At 42.4% G+C, this 25,094-nt stretch overlaps 1 protein-coding gene across 2 annotated transcripts; it reads right to left on the bottom strand.

Moving 5' to 3' along the window:
* Positions 1 to 16,515: 16,515 nt before the first annotated feature.
* On the bottom strand, positions 16,516 to 24,521 carry elmod1 (ELMO/CED-12 domain containing 1). 2 transcript variants are annotated; one of them, XM_061086441.1, is made up of 11 exons: positions 24,505 to 24,521; positions 21,953 to 22,098; positions 21,653 to 21,681; positions 21,457 to 21,554; positions 20,910 to 21,039; positions 20,529 to 20,662; positions 20,008 to 20,076; positions 19,293 to 19,313; positions 18,713 to 18,763; positions 17,658 to 17,791; positions 16,516 to 16,691 (listed from the first exon to the last, which is right to left on the bottom strand). In XM_061086441.1, the coding sequence occupies exons 1-11, from the start codon at positions 24,519 to 24,521 to the stop codon at positions 16,516 to 16,518; spliced, it is 1,005 nt and encodes a 334-aa protein (XP_060942424.1). The 2 variants fall into 2 exon arrangements, with proteins under 2 accessions (XP_060942424.1, XP_060942425.1); XM_061086442.1 differs by lacking the exon at positions 19,293 to 19,313.
* Positions 24,522 to 25,094: the final 573 nt, after the last annotated feature.

Genomic DNA, 25,094 nt, shown 5'->3' with positions numbered 1-25,094 from the left:
TAAAACACCAAACAGATTTCCTACAGCAGAAAGCTCAGGTAACTCCATCACGTTTAGCCACAGGAACAAGAATCCCTTTTTTCTTTTGACGGCCCTCCATCAACCTGACTTCCCTGAGCCGGGAGAACCTCAGCGTATTCTTTCAGTCACCTCATTGAGGCTTGTTAAATTAAATAAATGAAGGAGTGGGAAGGTAGTTTGTTCATTTTCCTCAGTGGGAGGGGGAGAGGAGCTCTGGGAGTCGTGGACATGATGTCAGGAACCCGACAGCTCCTCAGTGCAGAGGAGTTATTGCTTTGAGCATTTCAACACGGAGCTGCAGAAATGAGAATTATCAGCGGAGCCTTGATATCTGTCCTCGGTGTCATTTACTGAATGTGTGGAGGCGATTAGCCCTGTCAGGTGCCGGGACAATTTGGGTGATAGACTAGTAATTTTGTTATGGTGTGAGCGAAGCTGAATTGGCCTGAGGATATTTATTTCCCTCTCTTTTGCAGAGTGATTAGTCGCCTCACGCTCTTCTTCTTCAGCAGGAGTCCAGGAAACCACCTCCGGGACGGCAGCGAGGAAAATTGCAGCAAATTAAAAGATGAATGTTGAACAAGCGTTCTGTGTTAAAGCCACTGCTGCAGAGTCCGGCGTCTTATTCTCACTTTGACACATCCAAGGTTTCAAAGCTTAAATTTAAAAAAATCTATTAAAGCATTTTTGTAAGAACACAAAGTCTTTTTGTTGAGAAGAAAATAGATAAATATTTAATAGCTTAAAATATTTTATAGCCTGTGTGTTTTCCCACATATTCTTCCTCTTTTGTTCAATCGTTCATATTAAGCAGCAAATGACAACTTTTCGTAATTAATTGGTTTACAGATACAAGCTGTGTATTAAAGGCATAACACAACATTCTGCAGAAAATAAAAAAAAACTGTTCTCGCTGAGAAACTCCGTAAATACGCAGGTGAAGAGTCAGGATATAGTTTAAGATTAACAGGAAGCAAGGTAAACTACCACAATCTCTAAAGATAACTTCTTAACATCAATCAGGAATTGAAAAAACTTTAAATTTAGGTCATCTAGTCTCACTGAGCAAATAAACATATTTCCAAAAGTGCTAAATCGTGAAATAGCCCAAGCTCTCTTCCTCATGCTTGTATCATATCTTTTGTGACTATTTGACAAACTGAAGGTCTCACAGTTTAAATAATGAAAACATCAGTGCATAGATTAGACATAATTCATCCTTTAATATATTCAGATCAAATCCCAGGGATTTCTTTGTGTAAACACTGATATGCTGATGAGCTTTTTGATGGCTATGCCTATTTTATTCTCTCTCCTACTCAAACATAATATATCTCTCTCACACACACACACACTTGACCTTTAACCTTCGCCCTCCACCATCATCCCTCTGAATTAAGACACACCACAGCAGCCGTTAAGGACCTGTACCACTTCCTCTCCCTTGGCCCGACCCCAGATATGAAGTGTCCTTGTCACTTCACTGTCGCCTCCAAACAGAGCCACAGGGGAGAGGACACCACTTGTTACATCATCAGCAGCCAACCAACGATATTACACAGACAAACAATATTGAATAACAACCGATATCAACCAACATTATTACACTGACGCATCTGACGAGTGCAGGACACACTGAACTATAGAGAATATTGATCGATACACAGTTTAAATCGGTTATTTCAATATAACGTTAGTCCTGTTCATAGAACCTTTACTGAAAACCTTATAACATGAGCCGGGAAGTTATTTTCAAACACAGGAGTTATTAACGTTACTCTCACTCAGGCTGTTTACGCGCTTGTGTTGACGATTTCCCTGAAACGCTTGTCACAACAATTCAACGACATTTTAAGATACATTTATTTGTCCCACGCACATGCACAGACATGCACAGGCACACTCATGCAAGGAGGGAAATTCAACCTCTGCTTTTAACCCATCTGGTGCAGGACACACAGAGCAGTGGGCAGCCATGTACGGCGCCCGGGGAGCAGATGTTAGGGGAGTAAGGTGCCTTGCTCAGGGGCACTAGACAGGGTAGGGAGAATCCTCTTGGATTTTTGGACAGATCAATCCAGGTTCGTCTTTTTGTTGTTTCTCCGTGGAGTCGAACCAGAGACGAACCAGAGACGAACCAGAGACCTTTTCTGCCCATAGTCCAAGTTCCTGCCACTAGTCCACCGCCTCTCAATTTTCATCTGCTATTGGATTAAACTACTGTAAGAGATTCTGTTGGATCTTCAAAAATAATCATGGATATTTTGCTAGATTTAATATATTTTTCAGCATTTTAGCCTCAACGGCCACAATATTTCTTTGAGAGGGTCCTGAATACTCTACTGTTGAAGAGGTGGATGGATCTACCCCTACATCCCATAGAGAAGTTGGAACAACGCTTCCCTTCCACGGCCACGAGGCAAACGAAGGGTTCGGGCCAAGTGGTCGGGCTAAAGGTTGATAAGTGTATCCAACATGTATTCCCTTGCTTCTGCTTTAGGTAGTAATGTGGTAGCACCCTGGAGGCCTCATGACTGAAGGAGTTCCCCCTCAGACTCTGCAGCGTGAGCGACCATTACCATACACTGACAGGTTCAGTAATAAAGAGCCACCAGCGTCGCCTGCATATGATGCAGAGGCCACAGCAGCAGCCTGGACACGGACACATTGATTTATTGACTCACACACGGACCAATCAGGGCTGAATTGTTTGTGTGGTGCATTGTTTGTTTAGGTAATCGTGAGAGTGACAGAACTCGACAGCTATAGTTTAGAATAAGCGCTGAAACCGAAGTGGAATGGTTGAAAAAAGCTTTTGGACTATTTAGGACATTTGAGTGTTTTTCTGATATTTGTAGATAGATTTTAAAACCGGTCCAATCCAGGAACTGGTCACTGCAAACGTTCACCTCATTAACGTAGCTGACTCAGCAGTTGTGTCTCCTGCTTGGATGACAGCAGTGCATGCTGGGTAGTGGGATTACGGTATTATTGAGGGGCGGTGGACTGGTGGCAGAAACTTGGACTATGGGCAGAAAAGGTCTCTGGTTCGTCTTTGCTTCGACTCCAAGGAGAAACAACAAAAAGACAAACCTGGATTGATCTGTCCAAAAATCCAAGAGGATTCTCTCTACCCTGTCTAGTGCCCCTGAGCAAGGCACCTTACTCCCCCAACATCTGCTCCCCGGGCGCCGTACATGGCTGCTCACTGCTCTGTGTGTCCTGCACCAGATGGGTTAAAAGCAGAGGTTAAATTTCCCTCCTTACATCAGTGTTCTTGTGCATGTCTGTGCATGTGTTTGGGACAAATAAATAAATGTATCTTAATCTAATTATAAGAGATGCCTCAGCACTGCTTTTGGCTCCACTGGAAGCAGCCTTCACCTCTCAGGGAAAAGTTAATTTATTCTCTTCCTCGGGGCGTGAAGGCGTGTCTCAGGTTGTATCACCAACATTTCTGAAACATGCTGCTGCCACAACAACATATATTTACTCTTAGTCAGCCTCAGTAACTCACACATACTCAAATCCCAAAGATAATTTGTGGGTACAGATTCCTGGATGCGAGCGCTCATTAATAATTTCCACTTCCGCCCCATTAAGTTTGATTTATGCTCGTCTGTCCTGTTGCACCAAAGCTGCGACATAGACGCCTCCAGTGTGGGAACTGATTTATCTACAGATCTCACACTGGAGACGGCACAATGACGACACCAGATGGATGTGTCGCACATCACCGACCCAAAGCGTGCTTTAATTACATGTACAGTTATATTCCTGCAACCATTAGCAGGTTAAATAACAGTTTAAATTGCTCGAGACCACAAAATGTGTGTAATGCTCCTGAAAAAGAAGATTAACGAGCTGCTCTTTAACTTTGTATTTGTTGGTTTCACCTTCAGCAATCTCTACCAGCAGAGGAATCCAATATCTGGTAGTGATATTATGAGAAAATTGAATTAAAGATTAAAGTCAGAATTATAGGCGACATGTCGTTTCAGAGGAGGAATATCAGAAGATCAGCTTGTTGCGTTGTGTTGAGATTAGGAACGTGTTGTTAAATTATACTTTAGTACAGGTTTCACAAATAATTAATCTTTTGTCACATTAGCATCACACTATCATGAATATCTTTAAAAACGATTCTGCCAGAAACGGTCTAATCCTAAAAAACGTTATTCTGAAATCTACGGTGGAAAATGTATAAATCCAAGCTTCATCTTCATCGATTTCTTCTTTTTGGTTTCTCGCTGCAGAACAGAACACGACGTGGATCCTTCTCCACGTTTGTTTCTCTTCACATGTCGCGTTCCATCGTGGGAGTTTCTGTGAGATCCCAAGTCTCTGGAGAAACCGTTTCCCACAAACACCAGGTGTGTTCGGGCCAAATCCTGATATCCTGATATTATTACAAATCCTTTAAATCTCTCATTATGTCTGTTGGCGCCCATGTTTTTATTAATCAAGTCTGCGGTTAAAATCCTGTAGTGTGCATCAGGCCCGGAAACATGGTCAGCTTTGTATTCCCGAGTGACCTCTGCAGTTATTACACATCACAACAGCAACACTGGTTTTGTGCAAGAAGGACTTCATCATTTTGAAAAAAACAGGACACGCTTGTTACTCATTACTGCTGACCGAAGGTTGCTGACTCATGGATTAGAGGAAACACTGAGGAAATCCCTTTTCACGGAACCTTCCGGGTTTTAGATTTCTTCCATTTTCCTCCTCACTGGGGGGGGGGGGGAAGATGATTATTCACACATTTACAACTGCTCTGTTTTCAAACATTGGCTCTTCTGTGATGTTTCCACAATACACACACAGACGCTCCTCTTGGAACGCCGCGGCGCCCTTCGCCACAGACGCGGGACTTACCCTCACGCTGCTGCTCGGGCAGATAATGCAACGCAAATACGATCAGCTGCTGCCAATGAGCCAGAATTAGCATTTGCACATGCTAATTAGAAATGGCGATAAGGACGGGGGAAAATGAAACCGGGAGCGGTGAGGAAGTGGGTCGTGAACAAAGCTGACATTCTGATGGCGATAACGACAGCGATCCATTGATCCCTGATGGAGCCACTGATGGAGAAAGTGATGCAACTGGAAACCACTGGATTATTTAAATGCCAATATGCGGCTCATCCTCCACTCTGATGAGCATGTACCAGTGCAGTGGTGGGATTATGCAAATGGGAAAAAAGAAAAATTGAAGAAGCTGGCGGTTTCCCTGGCAGTCGACTTCAAAGCGGCCGGGACGGGAGATGGAATTAGTGCTCTGCCTAATCCCACTGGAGGAGGATGGGAGGGGGAGCTGCACTTTATTAATGCACCAGCAAGCTTAATCAGAGACAGAGAGGAAGAGGACGAAGAGGAGGAAGAGTGGTTGGTCAAAAAGGAGAAAGACGAAAAGGTATAGGAGGGTGAAAGAATGAGGAAAGGGGGATGTAAAGGAGGTGAGGAAGAGTGGGAGGGCAAGGAGAACTAGAAAATGTCTCCTGCCGAGAAATTTCGAATGGGTGCCTTCTGCGGCCGGGTCGGAAAGTTATTTCTCTGCGTTGTTGCCTCCAACGCAGAGAAATAACGCCTGTGACTAATAACGCTTGTATTTAATATCCTCGGATTTCACTTGAGAAAGAAAATAGACCAGTTAGAAAGAGGGAGAGAAAATGTACCAGTTAGAGAGAGAGAGAAAGAGACTGAGAGAGACAGACCCAGAGAGAGAGAGACCGAAACAGAGAGAGAGAGAGAGGGAGAGAGAGAGAGACACTGGCTGGTATAAATGAGAGAGAGAGAGACAGAGAGTGAGAGACTGACTGGTACAATAGAAAGAGAGAGAGAGAGAGAGAGTGAGAGACTTGCTGGTATAAATGATAGAGAGAGAGAGAGACTGACTGATACGAGAGAGAGAGAGAGAGAGAGAGAGAGAGAGAGAGAGAGAGAGAGAGAGAGAGAGAGAGAGAGAGAGAGAGAGAGAGAGAGAGAGAGAGAGAGAGAGAGAGAGAGAGAGAGAGAGAGAAAGAGAGAGAGAGAGAGACAGGAGATTCAGACCGGAGGAGAGGATGTGTGTTTGTGAGGAAGAGGAGGAGGAAGAGGAGGCGAAGAACACAACGACAAGTGCATCAAAGAGAATTCTGATGACAGAGTCGGAAACCTGTGATTTCCCAAACACGTGTTCGTCTTCCTGCCAAAGCAGCACACCTGATCTCCAGTGCAGCAGCAGGAGGAGAACAGAACCTCAAGGGCAGATCAATACGCTCACTGCAGAGGCTGGATGTTAGCAAGTTGTTGTCAATGTATCAGCAGCAACACACACACACACAAACACACACACACACACACACAGAGAACATTTCCACTCGTTCCTCCCTGAATCAAACAGCGTGACTTTTACTATCAGCGCCGTCACTGAAGATTATTATTGTTGTCGCTCATCTCCTCGTGTTCAGAGCATGTAGGAACTTAATTAGCCCTTATTGAACTGGCCTGTGTGAAATGATTCATGTGCTGGTGACCTTTGCTGACCTTGTGATGAACTGTGAACTACTGACGCTGCACAGGATCATCTCTCTTCTTCTTCTTCTTCTTCTTCTGCTTCCACATCGCTTCAAGTGTCAAAGGATCACAGAGTCAGCGGATCCATCGATCTGACACAGGAAAGATAACGTGGTAACTAATGGCAACATTAACATGTGGATGTTCATGGTCCTAAGAGGATTAACCCTAATTATTCTTGGTGACCCCTGACCTTTGCTCCAGAATCCCCATCAGGCCAACATTAACCTCTAATTAGGGCCGTTTCACACCTGAAACCAAGGTTAATGACTTTGTGAGGTCGTTTACATTGGATCTGGTTAGTTCTGGTCTTAGATTGTAATTTAGGGAGCGCACTAAAGAATTGTGTGATACATCAAACTAGGGTTGCAAACTTTCCGGAAACTTTCCATGGGAAGTTTAGCTCGGGAATTTGGGGAATTTTGAAAAAAAAAAAATATACGCGAATTAAACGCTAAGCAATAAAAACATCATTCCAAACTCTATTTTAAAGATGTATGGATGTTGAGTTTCAACCCTCCACTGTGCATTCTTCCATCACATGCACCGATAATTCCCAGCATCCTTCACTCTACAGCAGGGCTATTGAGGCCTGCTGTAGTGTGAAGGACTAGTCAGGTAAGTTTCAATGATATTACTTGGGAAAATATATTAGCATGCTGATTGAAGATTGTTCATCTGTTCATCTAGCCTGTTTCCATTCATTTATCCATCAATTGTAAAATATGTTTACAGACGATTCCAATTGTTTGGCTAACTATTAATATCTCTGGCATTGCATTAGTGTTTTTTTACAAACTTTTTTCTCATCTTATTCTACAGAACAATGCCACGTGCACTCTCTCATGTGTGGAGACATTTCACCCCATCCAATGTAGAAGGAAAGGCTGTGTACATTTGCAAATACTGTGCAAAGACCTATGTTAAGAATGACACAACGATGCAGAAGCATATAGTCAAGTGCCCAAAGTTTCCTCAGGGCTCAAATCAGCCTATGACAAAGCAAAATGTTTATATTTATGTCTGTATATGACAAGGTAAATACAGTTAGTATAAATTACCCACAACATTTCCAGTTTATTCCCGTATCTTCCCGTTAATTCCCGTATATTCCCGTTAATTCCCGTTAATTCCCATGGAAAGTTTCCAACTTTGAATATTCCCGGAATTTTGCAACCCTACATCAAACGCAAACAAACATGGCTGACCGTGAGAAGCTGATGTTTATTTGGCTCGTGATGAGACATTTCAACTTGTACCAGTGCAGTCTACATTTTATTTTACAGCACTTCTACACTTGGAAACACATTCCAACACATTAGAGGGAGGAAACACAAACCAGGAAACAGGAGTCAAGAGAAACAGATGATCAGCTGCTGATGGAGTGAACGTGTCCAGTCTGGTCACTTTCTCAAAAACGCAGCAACACGAAACGCTGCTGTAATTAAACATAAACAACAACTCAGTTATCAAAAGTGACAAGTTAATTTTTCGCGTCAGCTGACTGAACTCGTGAATCGATTAATTGTTTCAGCACTAATTGCCTCCTGAGCTCACGCCACTGATTGTTGGAGCCACAAGAGCATGAGAATCCAATCAGTTATTTCAACATCGTCGTTTTTAAAAATTCAAGCAGATTCAGTTTGAATCATGCAGCGTGAAGCCGTGTGCTCTTTCTTCTGCTGGTGAAATGTCAGTAAACACCAGAGGAGAAACTAATGAGAGAAGACGGACGTGCCTCAGAGGATGAACATGTATCTGCTGTATTTATAAAACCCCGGCGCGGCCCCTGGCTCATAGATCAGCTCCAGTTGGACTCACATATCGACACATAACTCATCCCGCTGTGCCGCTGACTTTTTGATATACACGCAGTTTGATTCATGAATTTGCCGCCTTGTACGTCTGTATCACATTTCTATCTGCATGGGAGCCCCTGAGAGCCGCCTGCAGCTCAATCAATACGACAGCGTTGGTGAATTTAACATAATTAGAGGCTGCACACGTATGAAATCTGCACTGGATTTTTTTTTTTCCTGCTTCTTGGCACCGAATTGATTATCTTGGAAAACAAGAAAATCGATTCCTCGTGGAAAGACGATGCTGCTCCCCTGCATTCTGAAGAGGCCGTCGAACACAAGCACGTTAGCATTTAGCTCGAGTGGAATGTGTGTGTGTGTGTGTCAGTTGTTTGCATTGACAGAAAACAGCAGTGTCAGGACAGACAGTGTTGTTTGTTACTGTCGGGTGCAGACTCATCCTCGTGTTGCAGGACTCACACGTGTGGTGCAGGACCAGGTACAGCAGGACGATGCAGTGGACTGAAGGTGTGTGTGTGGGGGGGGGGGACATGAAATAGAGCTGCACACCAGCACCTTCACATGGTCGTTTGGATGTACTGAAGTCCAGCGTCTCCACATCTCCTCAAGGTGAAATTAAAATTACACTTTGTCATAGAAGGTGACTCAGTTGATATATTTTCTTTCTTTCTGAATGAATGAATGAATCAGCTTTTGGCTCAAAGCTTTTTGTTGCTCGTTGTGAATATAAAGAGATGAGCTACAAAGACAAGCCACAGAGTGATGTCATCAGACACACAACACACACACACACACACACACACACACACACACACACACACACACACACACACACACACACACACACACACACACACACACACACACACTAAACGATCTGTCGCTCAAACAACTGTCACCTGCACAAAAACCCACACTTTAATACAAAAACTACACAATGAGGAGCGAGACAAACACAAATGTAAATAAACACAAGTCCAGTCCAGACCAGACCAGTCCAGACCAGTCCAGTCCACACCAGTCTAGTCCAGTCCAGTCCAGACCAGACCAGTCCAGTCCAGTCCACACCAGTCTAGTCCAGTCCAGTCCAGACCAGACCAGTCCAGTCCAGACCAGACCAGTCCAGTCCACACCAGTCCAGTCCAGTCCAGTCCAGACCAGACCAGTCCAGTCCAGTCCACACCAGTCCACACCAGTCCAGTCCAGACCAGTCCAGACCAGTCCAGACCAGTCCAGTCCAGTCCAGTCCAGTAAGGTTAGGATCAGGTCAGAGGCATACATCAATATTCCTCCTTGAACAGCCACAAAATCTGTCCTTTCACAAATAAAGATAATCACATCAAAGGACACACACACACACTCACACACACACACGGGTAAGGACTGCATCGCCTTACATTCATTTCCAAAACAAAACACCTGAATATTCTTCTCTTATCGTAAATTTCATTTATTATTGCTGTTATTATGATAGATTATCGTATAAAAATAATTCATTATCTTTATTTAACAGTCAGGGAAGAGACCTGATTCTTTTATGTTGTAATGTAAACCAATCAAATACGGTTTTAATGAGGGACTTGGTTTTACATTCACAGTTTCGTGTTCTTAATCCATAACCTGGACCTGAGAAATGAGGTGTGGCCTCAGCAGGAAGATGTAAACACACATTTCAAACCTGTATAAATGTATTTTTACCACAAAGTCTCTCAAGTCCCTGAATGAAAGTGCGGCTCCTCTAATAACATCTCTCGGCTCATTGTTTTGGGTTTTTCTGGCAACTTCTCACTGTTCAGTCTCGTGTGAAGCAATCCCTCTGGGAGGATTACAGCGGGGGGGTAAGTGGGGCCACGGGCCACAGCCTCTGTGTGAAGCTCCCTTCTTGGTGAAAGTCGATCAAACTGCCACCAACAGACATAAAGGAACGAAACGACTACAAAGAAATGCAAAGTGACAACAAACAGGCGATGACCTTCCATGTTTCTTTACTCGCTTCTCGACAGCTGGTTCCACGGTTCACCGCCCGTCAGCCGGAGTGTTGGACCTAGATTCATTAGCTGGACACTGACACGACAACACGGGAATGATAATGTCGGTCTGTAGCTTCTGGGGGACAAATGGGCGACAGTTAACATCACTGTATCATATACATATATTTATATGACTGGAACGGCAAAGACAAATTATAGTGTGAGGTTTTTGATCATCCAAACAGACGTCTTTTATTTCTCAGAAGAACTAGAATGTCCCTCGGTAGAGCTGTAGCCTCCACCAGGGGGCAGCAGATCACACACGCTCAGATATCAGTCCACTACATAAGTCAGATTTCTTACATCGAGATCCAGGAATTATCAACAACGAAAATAATCCTATTTCACAATTCCTAGATTCCTAGATCTGCACCAACATGTTGGGTTTTTTCCTGACCTATACAGTACCTTTTAAATTTGGAAATGAATCTGGTAGTTTTGATATAATCCTGCTAACTAACAAATACATAAATGCAAATATGACCTCCTTGGTGGAGGAAATAACTGGAATAGGAAATCTGTTTTTGACCATGACTTGAGTTTTGGCAGCGTGTCTGGATTCTCCTGCCAAACCAGAGGAAGGGCTGGTTCATTGGAATAGAGCCTAATTTTCTATTGGTGTAAAATCCTCCAAATGGTCGTATATACAATCACAATCCATCCTTAACAAATTGTACCTTCTCATCTAATTACAACTTATCTGGTGATACCAATCCATAAATATATAGGGTGATGAAATTGTTCATTTTTGTTATTACAGGTTTCCATGTCCTTCAAATCCAGTTTGTGTTTGTCCTCTGCAGTTGCAGCCGTTGGCACAGATATCAATGATCCCACATAAATGATTTATTACAGCTGCTTTAGATGTTCATTTTAACAGTCTCTCATACTGACGAGTCACTGACAGAAACCAATTTGATGCCTCACCTTAAAAAAGAAACGACAAAACAGTCAAGAAGAAACAGTTTGTAACTATAATGGAAAAGTGAGTCAATTTTTACACGTAAGAAAATGAAAATAATCAAACTTAAAAAGCAATATTTCCTGCTGTAGCTCGTTACCTTCAAAGTGAAATATGTGTAGATCGAGACTCTGAATATAAAGATGGACGACATAACTGTTTCCCAAGCCAGTGTATCTCCACTGCCCCCTGGTGGCTGGCTGCAGTGTTAGTTTAAACACAGAACTGGTGCAAAGAAAATAGAAAAGTTAGAAATGTCCCTACGTGATAAAAAGGCCTCAGAGGGAAGCAAGCTCTACGTCTGGTGAACGTATCGCACCATCATGTCGCTGGTTGTTTACCCTGCGAACATGTTGTTGTTTGTCTGAATCGGGGGGGGGGGGGGGGGTTCCTTTGGGGCAGAAAGCTTAAGAAGCGCAGAGTAAAGTGAGGATGGCACGGATGTGTGGAGCTGCAGCGCTGCCCTGCAGATGTGACTTAGCTCTCATTAGCACAGAGTTTGTCTGGAGCTGATCTGCACTAATCCACTGCTTTGATGTGACGAACACGTTGCTCCACTTGCATTATCATAACACACTGTAGCCTCCACTCGCTGGGAAACACACTCCTGAATCTGGAGGAAACAGCCCTATGACAAACCGCCTTTGTGAGTTTTCTACGCTACAGGAGCAGATTTCAAGTCGGAAACCTTATTGACGAGGCTGCAAATGTTTAACATGCTGCAAAGTAAAACCTTACTGAGGATTGTTCAATCAATCAATCAATCAAATTTTATTTGTATAGCCCACATTCACAAATAACAATTCGTCTCATAGGGCTTTAACATGGTGAGACATCCTCTGTCCTTAACCCTCAACAAGAGGAAGGAAAAATTACTAAAAACCCTTTTAACAGGTAAAAATATGTAGAAACCTCAGAGAGACACATGTGAGGATCTGTCTCCCAGGACGGACACAAGTGTAATAGATGTCAAGTGTAGGAAAACATCATCGGGATTAAAGTTTTTTAGCAGCATGGATAGGGTAAACATTTTGAAGGATAACTTCAATACTATATGTCAAGTAGTCCTGCTGCAATCATAGTCTCTGGTCAGCAACCAGCAAGATCACGATCCAGTATCAGGATGGGATCCACTATAGTCCACAGATTGTTCTGTTGTTAGAGCTTTAAAATGTTTGATCTGAGGACGATTAGTTGTGTAATTAACGGGCGCAAATTGCAGACAACCCAAGACAAGGCAGGTAGTTGAGAAAAGAGTAAATCATCAGACACAACTGCAGCTAAAATGTTTGTAAAACTCAGGAACATGGAGCGAAAACAGAAGTGAGCAGACAAACTGAAGAAGGAGAAAAGAGCTCAGACAGTCAATAGGAGGTGAGGAGAATTAAATGTGAATCACATCGGAGCAAGACAATCAAATTAGGAAACCAGATAAAGATGGGAAGTAAATGGCACATGGGGGGTGAGTTCAGAAAGTCCTAATAATCTCCTTTCATAACCATTTCTCCTTGACCCGGATGGAATACGTCACCAGGTCAAGGAAAGATGTGAAGGAGAAGCTGTGAGGAGTTAGGAAACTACTCTTCTCCACTCAACTTTATTTTTTAACAGACAATTTGCACAGAATGTCCTGACAGTTATAATAAAATTTCCTGTTCAAAACACAACGACACATCCTGAGAAAAGATGTTTTCAGTTCATACAGAGGGAACATTGAATCTGTACCTTCTTACAGAGAATAACAACAGATATATTGTGCATTTTTTTGTGTGTGTTCCATAATCAGGAGAATTTAATAACTTTTTTAATTTTTTGTGTTGTGCTGATGATGGCGCTGCGACAGAAATCTGAGGATTGTGATCGTGCCACGACAATCCTCGTAGAGTTGTGTGACACTTTCCTCACGACTATCGACACCACTTATATTTCACATTGTCATTTGATCGCACATTCCGGTCATAAATGATTTATTTCAGCTGCTTTAGATGTTAGATATTTTAACAGTCTCTCATACTGACGACTCACTGACACACAAACCAATTTGGTGCCTCACCTTAAAAAAGAAACGACAAAACAGTCAATGGTCAGTTTTTTTATTGTGTTCTCAAAAAGGACAACACAGACAAACGAAGCACATCGGTACAATATCCAGGAGTACTGTATTTTGGGCTTTACTGAAGAACACTGAAAACCATCAGCATGCAGATCGCAGTCTTAAAGGCAGCTTCGAAGCAGAATATACAGCAGCGTGTAGCTAACTTCATCTAAAGGATCAGGACACACGTCGGCCCTCACACTCCAAATACCACAAATTTCTAAATTCACTATATCACAAAGGAAACTGCGTAATCATTTTTTTCCAGCTGACCATAGCAGAGCAAAGGAAGTTGCAAGCAGGAGATGGAACCAGCGACTGACATTCAGCGAAGTAAACGGCTGCGTAAATACTGACGAGAAGCGTTGACAAACACTTCAATGAGACATTAGAGATATTCCACACGATTCAAACACAATCAACAAGTGCAGGCATGGCAGCAAAAGAGAGAAGAATATTAGTCGGCGCCGTCGGCATCGAACGCACGATGTGAGACGAGCACGGTGGTCGAGTGTTGGAGAGAAGCAACACGGTGAAGTAGAAGAAGACGTGAGACAGATTTAAGCTTTTGTTTCATTTGTCGTTCAGTGAAAATCAAAAAGTGCGACTCGGAGCTGAGATAATAATCAAAGTGATGCTGCGCAGACAGTGAAGGATTCTGGGGGTTTTCTCAGTGAAATTCAATAATGTTCAAATAAAAATCTGATAGTTAATTGTAATGTGGTTTTTCTATTATTGTTTTATTTTTGCTGTAAACAAACACAAAACGAAGGGGTCATGAGATAATTAACAGGATAGTTATGAAGAAAAACACATTTCTTCACGTTTCTACTGTTAATTAATCAACCATTTTACCTCTTAATTGAATAACTTTTGGCGAACAGGTGAAAAACAGAATAGAGGCAGTGACAGTGACATGTGTCTGTGTAAATTCCTCTTAGAGAACTGGAAACGTTGAGTGGCTGGTCAACGTTTCCATCTTCAGTCTTTTAAATTGTCACAGTCACCTCTCTTCTGATTAATGGTGGTTGATGCTTGAGAGAGAATAAGTACAGAAGTTGAATAGGGGTGTTGGGGGTTAAATTGTAATTCTGTTATACGGTCAATGGGTGGCGCTGTGGTTCACGCAGCTCAGGTTTTTATAGTCACAGAAAAACCTTTCTAACACACTGGAGGAAAGAATCGGGGTCAAAGTCGACAGAAATACTTGAAAAGATCTGAAACCACTTTCATCCTCCAGGACACGATGACCTCACTGGTTCCCATCAACCCCCATCTGACCTCACTGAGGAGGACAAGCAGAGATGTTCCCTCCAGACCTGGACATTACGAGAAGCAGCCAGATGTGTGTTCATCATCATTAGGCTCATGATTCAGTTTAATTTCATCTCTGTTAAATACAATCAGCAGCAGCTTCTGTTCTGATCATTATTATTCCAGCTCGGAGTCAGAAAGCAAAACACTGAGTCTCAGAGATGTGCGGTGGAGTGAATGTAAATTATTGCTTTGGCTGATCAGTGGACACAGTGTCACATTCAATGAAGGAATTAATAGAATCAAACAATCGTGAGTGTGAGAAACATTCGTAACAGAATAAATGCATGGAGTCAAAGAAAGGCAAAAAGATCTTTGTAAACCTGTAAAAATAACAATCATCATTTTAAATTGTTTTTTCAGCGTAAATACATAGAAGGGAATAAATTAGTCATAAATATTATTAGTATTGCTTCTAATTTAAGATCTGTAGCTCAACCAAACAAGTTATTTTGAAAAAACTTTATGAGCATCATTTCTACAGGTTTACAAAACTTAGATTTGAGCTCATGAGAAACAAACCGCTGCTGTGATTTAAAGTTCTCAACATTCGATGTTTGCATGTGTTTGTTTCCTACTTTTATTAAAGAGCAGAACTCGTTGATTTCACATTCAGATGCTTTCACCGGCTCCTGCTTGTGCTTCATCCGGTTTGATTTGCTCTTCTCGTGCTCAATTTCACTCGTCATCACTTCACCTGACTGATTGAAAGACTTTTTGGCATAAAACAAAATAAAAAGTAGAGGAGAAATCCAAGAGCTGAAGCTAGCGCGAAGGGAATCAGTCTGACGTCCGTGTTCGAGCACAAGCAGAGACTTTGAGGGAAAGCATCACAAGATCTGAACATGAAATCAATTGAAAAACCACATTCTTGAATAAAAGACGGGGTAAAAAACCCATAAACTGTATTTTGGCAACAAGTAGGAGTCTTAGGTGTTAACGTCGTGTAGACATGATAAGAATCTACAGTACAATCTGTAGTATTGACCTCAAACAGGCAGAGTCCAGAGCCGGCCCTGGGATGTTTGATTGTTTTTGATTGAATCAGCACCAGCTTCATTTCTCTCTCACTCCTCATTATGTTATGTACATCGATCCTCAACAGCTCTTCAGTTCAAATACAAAAACCCGAGCGGCCGATTTAACAGAATATTCTGAGCTGATGATCACTTAGGGTTAGATTCTCTTTTTTTGGGGCTGGGAAAGTAAAATTTGGTTTGTTGTTAAAATAAGCAAAAGGTTTTAAGTGAGGTGTAAAGGCTGTGATACAATCATCATGAATCATAAAAGCAACAGGTAAACAATGAGTCTGTGGGGGGTGGGGGGGGTGGTGCAGCCTCCTCATGCACAGCTACAATCGCTATGGTCGTCTCTGATGCTGGTGGTCTGACGCTGCAGTGAGGGCGCAGAGGCAGTGCATGTGTGTGTAGCTGTGTGTGTGTCTGTGTGTGTGTGTGTGTGTGTGTGTGTGTGTGTGTAGGTGTGTGTGTGTGTGTGTGTGTGTGTGTGTGTGTGAGCTGTTGGCAGTGACGCGACATGACGTTAGCTGGGACGAGGTGGGCGGAGCAGACAAGGACCAGAGCTTCCCCACATGTGTCCCAGTTTTCTGATTTCTGATTTTCAGATGGCAGACACAGAGGGGAGGGGGCTCTGTTGGGGCTCAGTGGGGGGGTGGTGAGGGTGTCAGTGTATGTGTGTGTGTGTGTGTGTGTGTGTTTAGAGGTTGACCAGGTGGAGGTCGGAGGCGGCGAAGTGGGGACACAGAGCCATGTCCGGGTTCTTCAGCTGTCGCAGGATCCTCCGGTGGAACTTGGAGCGAACCCGGTTGAACTCCATGATGTCGCTGGGATCCTCCTCCACCCAGAAGCGGTGGAACTCCTGCATCAGGTAACCTGGGGGGGGGGGAGAAAAGTCCATCCTTCATTACACTGAGTCGATATCGATCACATGACTACTTCCCCTCTGAAAGTTTGAGGTCTTGCAGTTCAATGTTTGGATTTTGCAGATTTGCTCTCATCAGTTTGTTTCCAGCTGCAGCAGGAAGGTAAATTAGTTTTTAAAGGTTGATAAAGATTGACGACTTCCTCCCACTGTACACAAATGATGCCAAAATATCCAGGACACCAGATCCACCATCTTGTGGTTCTGACATACTTATGAAGCTATATAGAGTCTATGAAAAAGCGATCGGGGGGGACAGGGCAAATGTATCCCACTTCTAAGGTTCATTCTTTGTCTCATCTACTAACATCAAGATGATTTAGGAAGTTTTCATATCACCTTTATTTATCTACAGTCTATAGTTTAATGTGGTTTGCTGAAAGTGACTAAAAAGTTTAAAAACTACAGGGTTGAAAATCTATGGTTAGATTTATTGCCCACTTGGGGGCAGAAAAAAAACCCAAAGATGTGTTATTCATCATTTTAATTTCACTTTTTATATCTTTTATCTTTCATATATTTTTATATAGATATGTTTATGTCTAAATAAATGCTACCTTGTATAAATACTAGAAAAAGTGAGTAAATAAGAAGTAAATAGTGAGTAAATATATATTGTTTTTAATTATTATTATTGTTTTTCTTATGTGTGGTGTATTTATTGTGTTTTTATGTTTCTATGTTCATTGTATGCACCAATAACCAGAGCAAATTCCAGGTAGGTGTAAACCTACTTGGCAATAAATACCTTCTGATTCTGATTCTGACTGATTCTGATTCTGCTTTGTCTGTTTTGATCAATGACTGATCACAGGAATTCTTCTCTGTTCGCTGGATCATGTCTCTATGAAACATAGATAATACAAATAAAACATGGTATATATTGGTTCAGTATTTTCCCAGAAGGTCCCACTCACAGAAGGTCTGCTGGAGGTGCTGCAGACTGGGCATCTCCGGGGCCACGTTGTACAGGTGAGTCTTCAGAGCTCCACTCACCAGCAGAGAGTGAGCCAGGTCCGTGATGTTGATGCCCACGATGGCAAAGGAGTAACTGCAGGAAGGTGAGAAAGATACAGTCGGTATGAAATGAACAGTGGGAGAGAGAGAGAGAGAGCTGAACTGGGTTGGTGAGTATTAAGGATAAAGATGAAACCAAGGTTATATAGATGTTTGCGTATATACCCCAGATTATTGAAATTCTCACTAACACATAACAGAAGCAAGTAAAACAAAGGTTTCCTGGAAAAAGGATGTAAAAAATCTGACATATAGCATTTATCTTAAATATTTCATCTTTCACATAATTTAGCTTTTAAAAGTATTTTCTTTCATATTTGTGTCCCGACTGTCACTTCATATAACAAACAGGAAAAATGATTTAATACTGCTTATGTATGAAATGTGCCTTCATGGCAAAGAGCATGTGTCTAAATATGAATCTGTGAAAAGCAAATGCTACCAATAATGACCTTTTCCTTTAATAATGATAATAAACTAGGTTACGAAGGTCTTTACGACAAATAGATTCCCTCGACCATCAAAACTAAAACGATTTTTTGTTAATATAAACTCTACTGTAGCCACTTGGTACTTTTACTACAGACTCCAGTGTTTCCTAATCCACCAGAGTAGAAACTGAGGAGCAGTTTACAGGTTTCTGCTCGGCTGGAGTCTCAACTGGAGGACTCTAACTGAGTGTGTGATTTAAAAAGTCAGTCCTTGTTTATCAGAGCTGATCAGGACACACACACACACTCACACATACACTCACACACACACTCATACACTCACACACACACACAATTCTACACTCTCACATTCAATGGACTCGTTCCAGATCCCCTCCACTGCTTCATTGAGGACAAATCAGTCGCCTAGTTACAAACACACAGACACACACACACACAAACACAAACACACACACACACACACACACACACACACACACACACACACACACACACACACTTACCCAATAGCCTTGTCAAGGTTCTTCTGTTCCCATTCAGGCTTGTTAATCTCACTGTGAAGGACACACACTGGAGTCATTGACAGTCTACATGTGAAACAGCAGCGAGAGCGCCACACTGTGGACAGAAACTAAAACTACAGAGTTTTAAGATAAATCACATATTATGACCTTTCTTCTCTAAACCGGTGACTTTCTGGTGTCTTCATTGTGACTTTGAAGTTTCACCAAAGCAGCAACATTTTGTCTATTATATAATGTATGTATTACTTAATGCAGTTTTGTTAAATATGCAAACTGTCGCTTTGCTTGTTTGTTTGAGGGCAAAATTACAAATAATGAAAAGCAGAATCGATAATATATAGTTTTTGAGCTTTTCCTGATTTGGTTTATAAAAATGCACAATATTTTTCATGAATATTAGACACAGAACTGTCACTGTGGTTGGGACAGTAGGATTTAGGCTGATAATACGTTTGCAGATAAATAATAATACTGCTTTAAATTGTGCGTAAAACATCAACCGAGAAAAGCGACAGAAAATGAATGGAGTGAGAAAGTGAATGAAAGTGAAAGTGAGTACCTTTGCTTTTGGTTTGTGCTCCTACAGTGAATGTGACAGACAGGAGGAGGAGGAGGAGGAGGAGGAGGAGGAGGAGGAGGAGGAGGAGGAGGAGGAGGAGGAGGAGGAGGAGGAGGAGGAGGAGGAGGAGGAAGATGAGGAAGAGGAAGAAGAGGAGGAGGCATGGGTAAAAAAGGTGGAGGTGAAGAAGAAAGAGAAGAAGAATCTTCATTGTGAAATGAGACAAAGAAAGCCCACTCAGCAGCAGCAGTTTATAAAAGATGATGCAGTGAAATCATGAAGCAGAATGAATATAATCAAGCAGAATAATCTGATTAATGCAGATGATGATAAAGTGCAGGTTAAAGTGTCTGGTAGAAACTCTAAAGCTGTAATAGTTCGGTTTTTGGCCACTAGGGGGAAATGAAACAAGCTGAAACCAAAACATCTGTTATCTTATTGCCTGATTAAATTAAAATTTGGGTTTTGTTATCGTTTGAGTAGTGAAGACAAGTTTCTTTCAACTTTTCACAGTTTTATTGAGGAATTTAATTTGATGTTTTATCTGTGGTGCTAAACTTTATACATCAACACATTTAACCTTGAACCTTAAACTATTTACACTCAAAATGTAACCTGATTATAATAATAATAATAATAATTAATACCTGGTGTTTTCCGTTAAAATGCTTTGACCATGATTTGTTAAAAGAGGAGATGGAGGGAGTGGACGTACTTGTGCTTCGGCTGCAGGGAGTCGTTGAGCATCTGCAGAGCAGTGGCCTTGTCGTGTTCGGCAAAATACCTGAAGAGACACAGGAGAGGTGATATATCTGAAGATCCCACTAAAGACTTATGATACAAAGACAGAACAGTTATTATTAAGTATTAAAAGGACTTTCTTCAATGTGTTTTTGCTGCAGTTGTATTTACTTAATTTAAAAAATAAATTTCCCACTAAGGTGCAACACTGTCTGACTGGTGTTTGGACCATTATCAATGTTTTATAGAATTATGAGACCTTGATCAGACCTTGATCAGACCTGAGATAATGTTTACACAAAACAAAGATGCTTAGAGGACGTATTTGCATCTGATCCCTCAAACCACATTCAGAGGAAGTGTTGGACTCACACAGCCACATGAAGGACCAACTACTCAACTCCTCTGTTTCACAACAAATCTAAACTATATTTTCAAACTTCTCAGTGCTTCACAAACACTTTTTTTCTAAAGGGTGAGATCCTTATTTCTTACAGCAGGTTATGGAGGCCCAGCAGACCCATTCCTCTGAAGTCGGTCTTGGGATCGCTGCCTTGGAAACCGATCTCACACCACTGCTTAGAGATGCGGCCGGTGAGAGGTGTGTCGGGACGCAGCTCCTTCCACAGCTGCAAAGAACACACACACACACACACACACACAAGATCAAATAAACATGATACTTGATACGTGTTTTCTCAGAATGAGCTTTTAATAGTGACCCAAATTTTGATTATTTTTAATCTGAAAGTCTGTTTTAGCACTTTCATCCTGTGTCTCCCGCATGTATCACTCTCATCTGCTCATTGTGTACGTGTTGGATTTCCGGGTGTTAGTCCTGACACCTGATAATTTTATCCTTTTCATTTGCTGTACCTTCATCAGCATCTCCTCGTGCTCAGAGTTTTCACAGTCGTACGGTTCCCTGCGCAGCTTCTCCACCTCCATCACCAGACTCCTGTAGCCCACGATCTGCAGCAGACTGGCCTGCAGAGAGATGCCCAGCCTGTAGGGACACACATATAAGCACAATCTTTCACCCTGAACCATGTGTTGCATTAGTTTGAGCTGTCCTTGCTCAAGGGTTCCTCAGCAGTCATTGCAAAAGGAGCAGAACATGTTACACACTTAGTTTGAGTAGGAGATCTTTGCTTGGTTTTGATTTAGACTTAGTTTCACCAGGATATCCACCTCTCTTTGTTTCATTAATGTAGTCCCTTAATGGTTTTGAGTTTGGTTTTGATAAATTCTACTGTTGTGTGCTCTCTATATGTTATGGCTTCCTCTGAGCCTTCGGGTTTATCTACTGATGTTTGTGGGGCCGTAACAAACGTCTGTGTTGAAAGTGCTGTCGATCCTAACCTCTAATTTACCACAAGTGATAAGAGGCAACACAAATGTGATGTGCAATGTAGCGTCTCACTGTGGGTTGGTGTCAGGGTTGATCTTCTTCAAGGCCATGATGTCGTCGATGGTCTTATCCACTTTATCATGATGGACGCTGAGGGCCGACTGTAGCAGCTGCAGAGGACGAAGCATGAGAAGAAAACAGGGAATAAACAGAGTGAAGCTAGAAAAACTGTGTTGTATTCCACAAGCTGTTTATCAGAGACTCTTACCCCATTCTTGGAGAACCTCAGGGACGACTCTGGAAGGAAAAGGTTGCAAAGTGTAAGGAAACTGCAAATCACATGAAAAAATCATTCTTTAGATACTTATTTTGGTTCATGACAGAAATAAAAAACCCGTAAAAGACTTTTGATGAGTAGAAAAACGAAGGATGGAAACTAAAACATTCACAAAATAATCATGGAACTTAATTTTCACTCTCAATGTTCCAAGGAAAGCCAGATAATCAAAAATTAACCATAAATAATTCAATACAAATGCAGTGAATGTCAGGTAGTGTCCGGGCGTACCGATCTTCAGGGTCCTGCGGGCTCCATGCTTGTTGTTGTAGCAGATCCTCTGCAGCTCGCAGCGTCCCGTCAACTTCCTGGCGACAAACTTCAGGCCCCGCCACAGCAGTTTACAGTAGAGGAACACGAAGAACTGGGTCACCACTCTGAAGAGGAGAAGACGGAGGGGGGGGATCAGACTGATTGAGAGAGTAACTTCAATGGAGGAAGAGGCTGCACAGGGAAAAGGAAGTCAGAGAATTGTGCTTCACTTCTCGTCTACCAGGGGAGAAGTGCCTGGGATCAAAGCGGGCTATTTTTACAGGTGACACCGAGCTGGAAAATGTAGATGTGTGTCTTGGGAAATGCAGAATGACCCATTAAGAAACACGGAACCGCACTGAACTCTGGGAAACAAGACAGGAAATGATTTTATGATCCTGTGTTACAGAAGATAAAGCGAGGGGTTATTTCCCTGGATTCTCTGTAAATACGTTTATTATATCATTACTTATTTAACCTTGGAGGCCAACATTCTCGGTCGTTGTTGGTTTTCCAGAGGAATGGAATTTACAACCTTTTCAGGCAGAAATAAATCCTTCTGTTGCCGAGGGATTAGTGCGAATCATCATCTTCCGTGTCAACAAAAAGAAGAAGGGAAGAGAATCACAGCTCCGGTCCTGGAGGATTAATTCTTCTCTTCTCCAGCCTGAGACGAGAGCGGCATGTTAAACAGCTCGTAGAGACTCTCTGTCATTTTCTTAACCTTCAAGGAAGCAAAGGGGGCGTGGCTGCAGGATCTAAAGGTTACACAGCAGCCGAACACTTCCAGGGTTAAAACACAGGAAAAGTGACACTGGACCTGCCTCCTGATCATTAGCTTTGATTTAAAGGGAACATGCATTGACTCGTACACATAAATATCAGTTTATTTATGATGGGGAAAACTGATCTGAGTCACCTTCATGTAAAACCATGCATCAACATGTACGTTGAGTATTTTGCAGATGTTTGAATCCTCTGAGTTTTGCCTCTGACGCTACGTTCAGGCTGTTTTGGAATCAGCCAAAGTCCTTAAAAGCGCAACACAAATCATTTGTACATCAGCGTGTTGTTACCACGTTCATTTTGGCACATTAGTATAATTACTGTAAAACAAACACAGTCATCAGCGAAAAACAATTTGGCAGCTTCAGCCGGCTCCACTGTTCATTAAATGAAGCCGAGGATCAAAACAAAGGGAATCAAACCAAAAAGAAACCCGGGGGCAGGAAGCAGAGGGATTCATGGGAAATGTGATTAGAATCTGTAATTTTTCCAATGATATGTTGATGTCTAAAATGAATATATGTGATATATATATTCTAAAATTGACAGACTGATGTAGGGGTTTGATTCTGATATACGACTGTTGGCTCATAAAGTAGTAAATGGTTACGGAGCGGGTTGGTCCGGGGGTGCAGTGGATGGTACTGTCACATAACAGTGAGAAGGTGAAACCTGCAGCCGGGACCTTTCTGTGTGGAGTTGGCATGTTCTCCACGTTCCTGTAGAGGTCAATCAATCATAAAGGTCCAGGGTGAACCCGGCCTCATTCCCCATCATCAGCAGGGATTTGGCTTCAGTCCCTCGAAGCAGAGGTGGTAAAGATTTTGATCGTATATAAATACAAACCATTTACTTAAAATTCAAATAGAATCTGGGACTGTTTTCCTCCTGACTTTGTTTTACTCCATTTTAGCTCAATTCCACTTTTTACAGTGTTTCTCTTATGTCAAAGATCAAAGCCTTGTTACGCCTTGGAATTTTCTTGTTGCTCAAAGCTGAAGCAAAACATCCAAGGATATTACAATATTGTGATTTTATTAATAAATACAAGAGCATCTTTGGATTAAAATTAAAACCTTGCAAATATATGATATGTAACTAATAATAGTAGTCATTAATAACACTATACTCTACTGATGATCATAATATTCATCACATTCATTCATTAGATTCTCCCTATAAACTTGAAACAGTATTTTTATGCATATACATGTAATATCTACTTATACATAATGCACAAATAAAGCCTTGTGCAAAAATTGTTTGTCCTTTTTTCTGTTATGTCATTACTGGGTATGATCTGTTTTTCCTACGATTTGCTAACTCTACTCTAAGAGATAAAGTTTATAATCATTATTCTGACTATTGTTGTTGTTGATGTGTTGATATCTTATCTTTCATGTTTACTAAAGCTCCTGTGTTTTAAATATGCAGATAAACAGACCCAGCACAGAAATGCACAGACCTGAACTATAAATAGAAACAGCAGCAGAGGTTTGTACATGTGCTCCATGATGAAGAGGCCTCCTCCCACATGCAGAGGAACCATATCAAACCCATTCAACAGCCACTTACACAGCATCGATCGGGGGGGAATCTTCAATGGGAGAACTGGGAATTGCCGGGTCCACCACAGTGTTTGGTGGAAACATGTCATCATTACAGCAGATCAATGATAAAACACAGCGAGGAGGTGCTGGCATTCACAATGAATTGTCAATGAGGCTGAACAATGGGGTCTTTACCTGAGGAAGTGCTTCATGTCTGCGGCTGGGAGTCCTGAGCTGAGTCCGGGTCCTGGAGACAGAGGAGTGGGAGTCCTCCGGGGTCCTGGCTGATCTGAGTCCGGGTCCTGGAGACAGAGGAGCGAACAGATTCAGTGAACGAGTCCGGGTCCTGGAGGCAGAGGAGCGGACAGATTCAGTGAACGAGTCCGGGTCCTGGAGGCAGAGGAGCGGACAGATTCAGTGAACGAGTCCAGGTCCTGGAGTCAGAGGAGCGGACAGATTCAGTGAACGAGTACGGGTCCTGGAGACAGAGGAGCGGACAGATTCACTGAACGAGTCCGGGTCCTGGAGGCAGAGGAGCGGACAGATTCAGTGAACGAGTCCGGGTCCTGGAGGCAGAGGAGCGGACAGATTCAGTGAACGAGTCCGGGTCCTGGAGCCAGAGGAGCGGACAGATTCAGTGATCGAGTCCGGGTCCTGGAGCCAGAGGAGCGGACAGATTCAGTGATCGAGTCCGGGTCCTGGAGGCAGAGGAGCGGACAGATTCAGTGAACGAGTCCGGGTCCTGGAGACAGAGGAGCGGACAGATTCACTGAACGAGTCCGGGT

The sequence above is a fragment of the Limanda limanda genome, chromosome 14 (genome assembly GCF_963576545.1).
Source record: "Limanda limanda chromosome 14, fLimLim1.1, whole genome shotgun sequence".
Taxonomy (NCBI): Eukaryota; Metazoa; Chordata; class Actinopteri; order Pleuronectiformes; family Pleuronectidae; genus Limanda; species Limanda limanda.
Note: the sequence above shows the minus strand (reverse complement) of the source record. Positions and strands in the feature narration are given on the sequence as shown.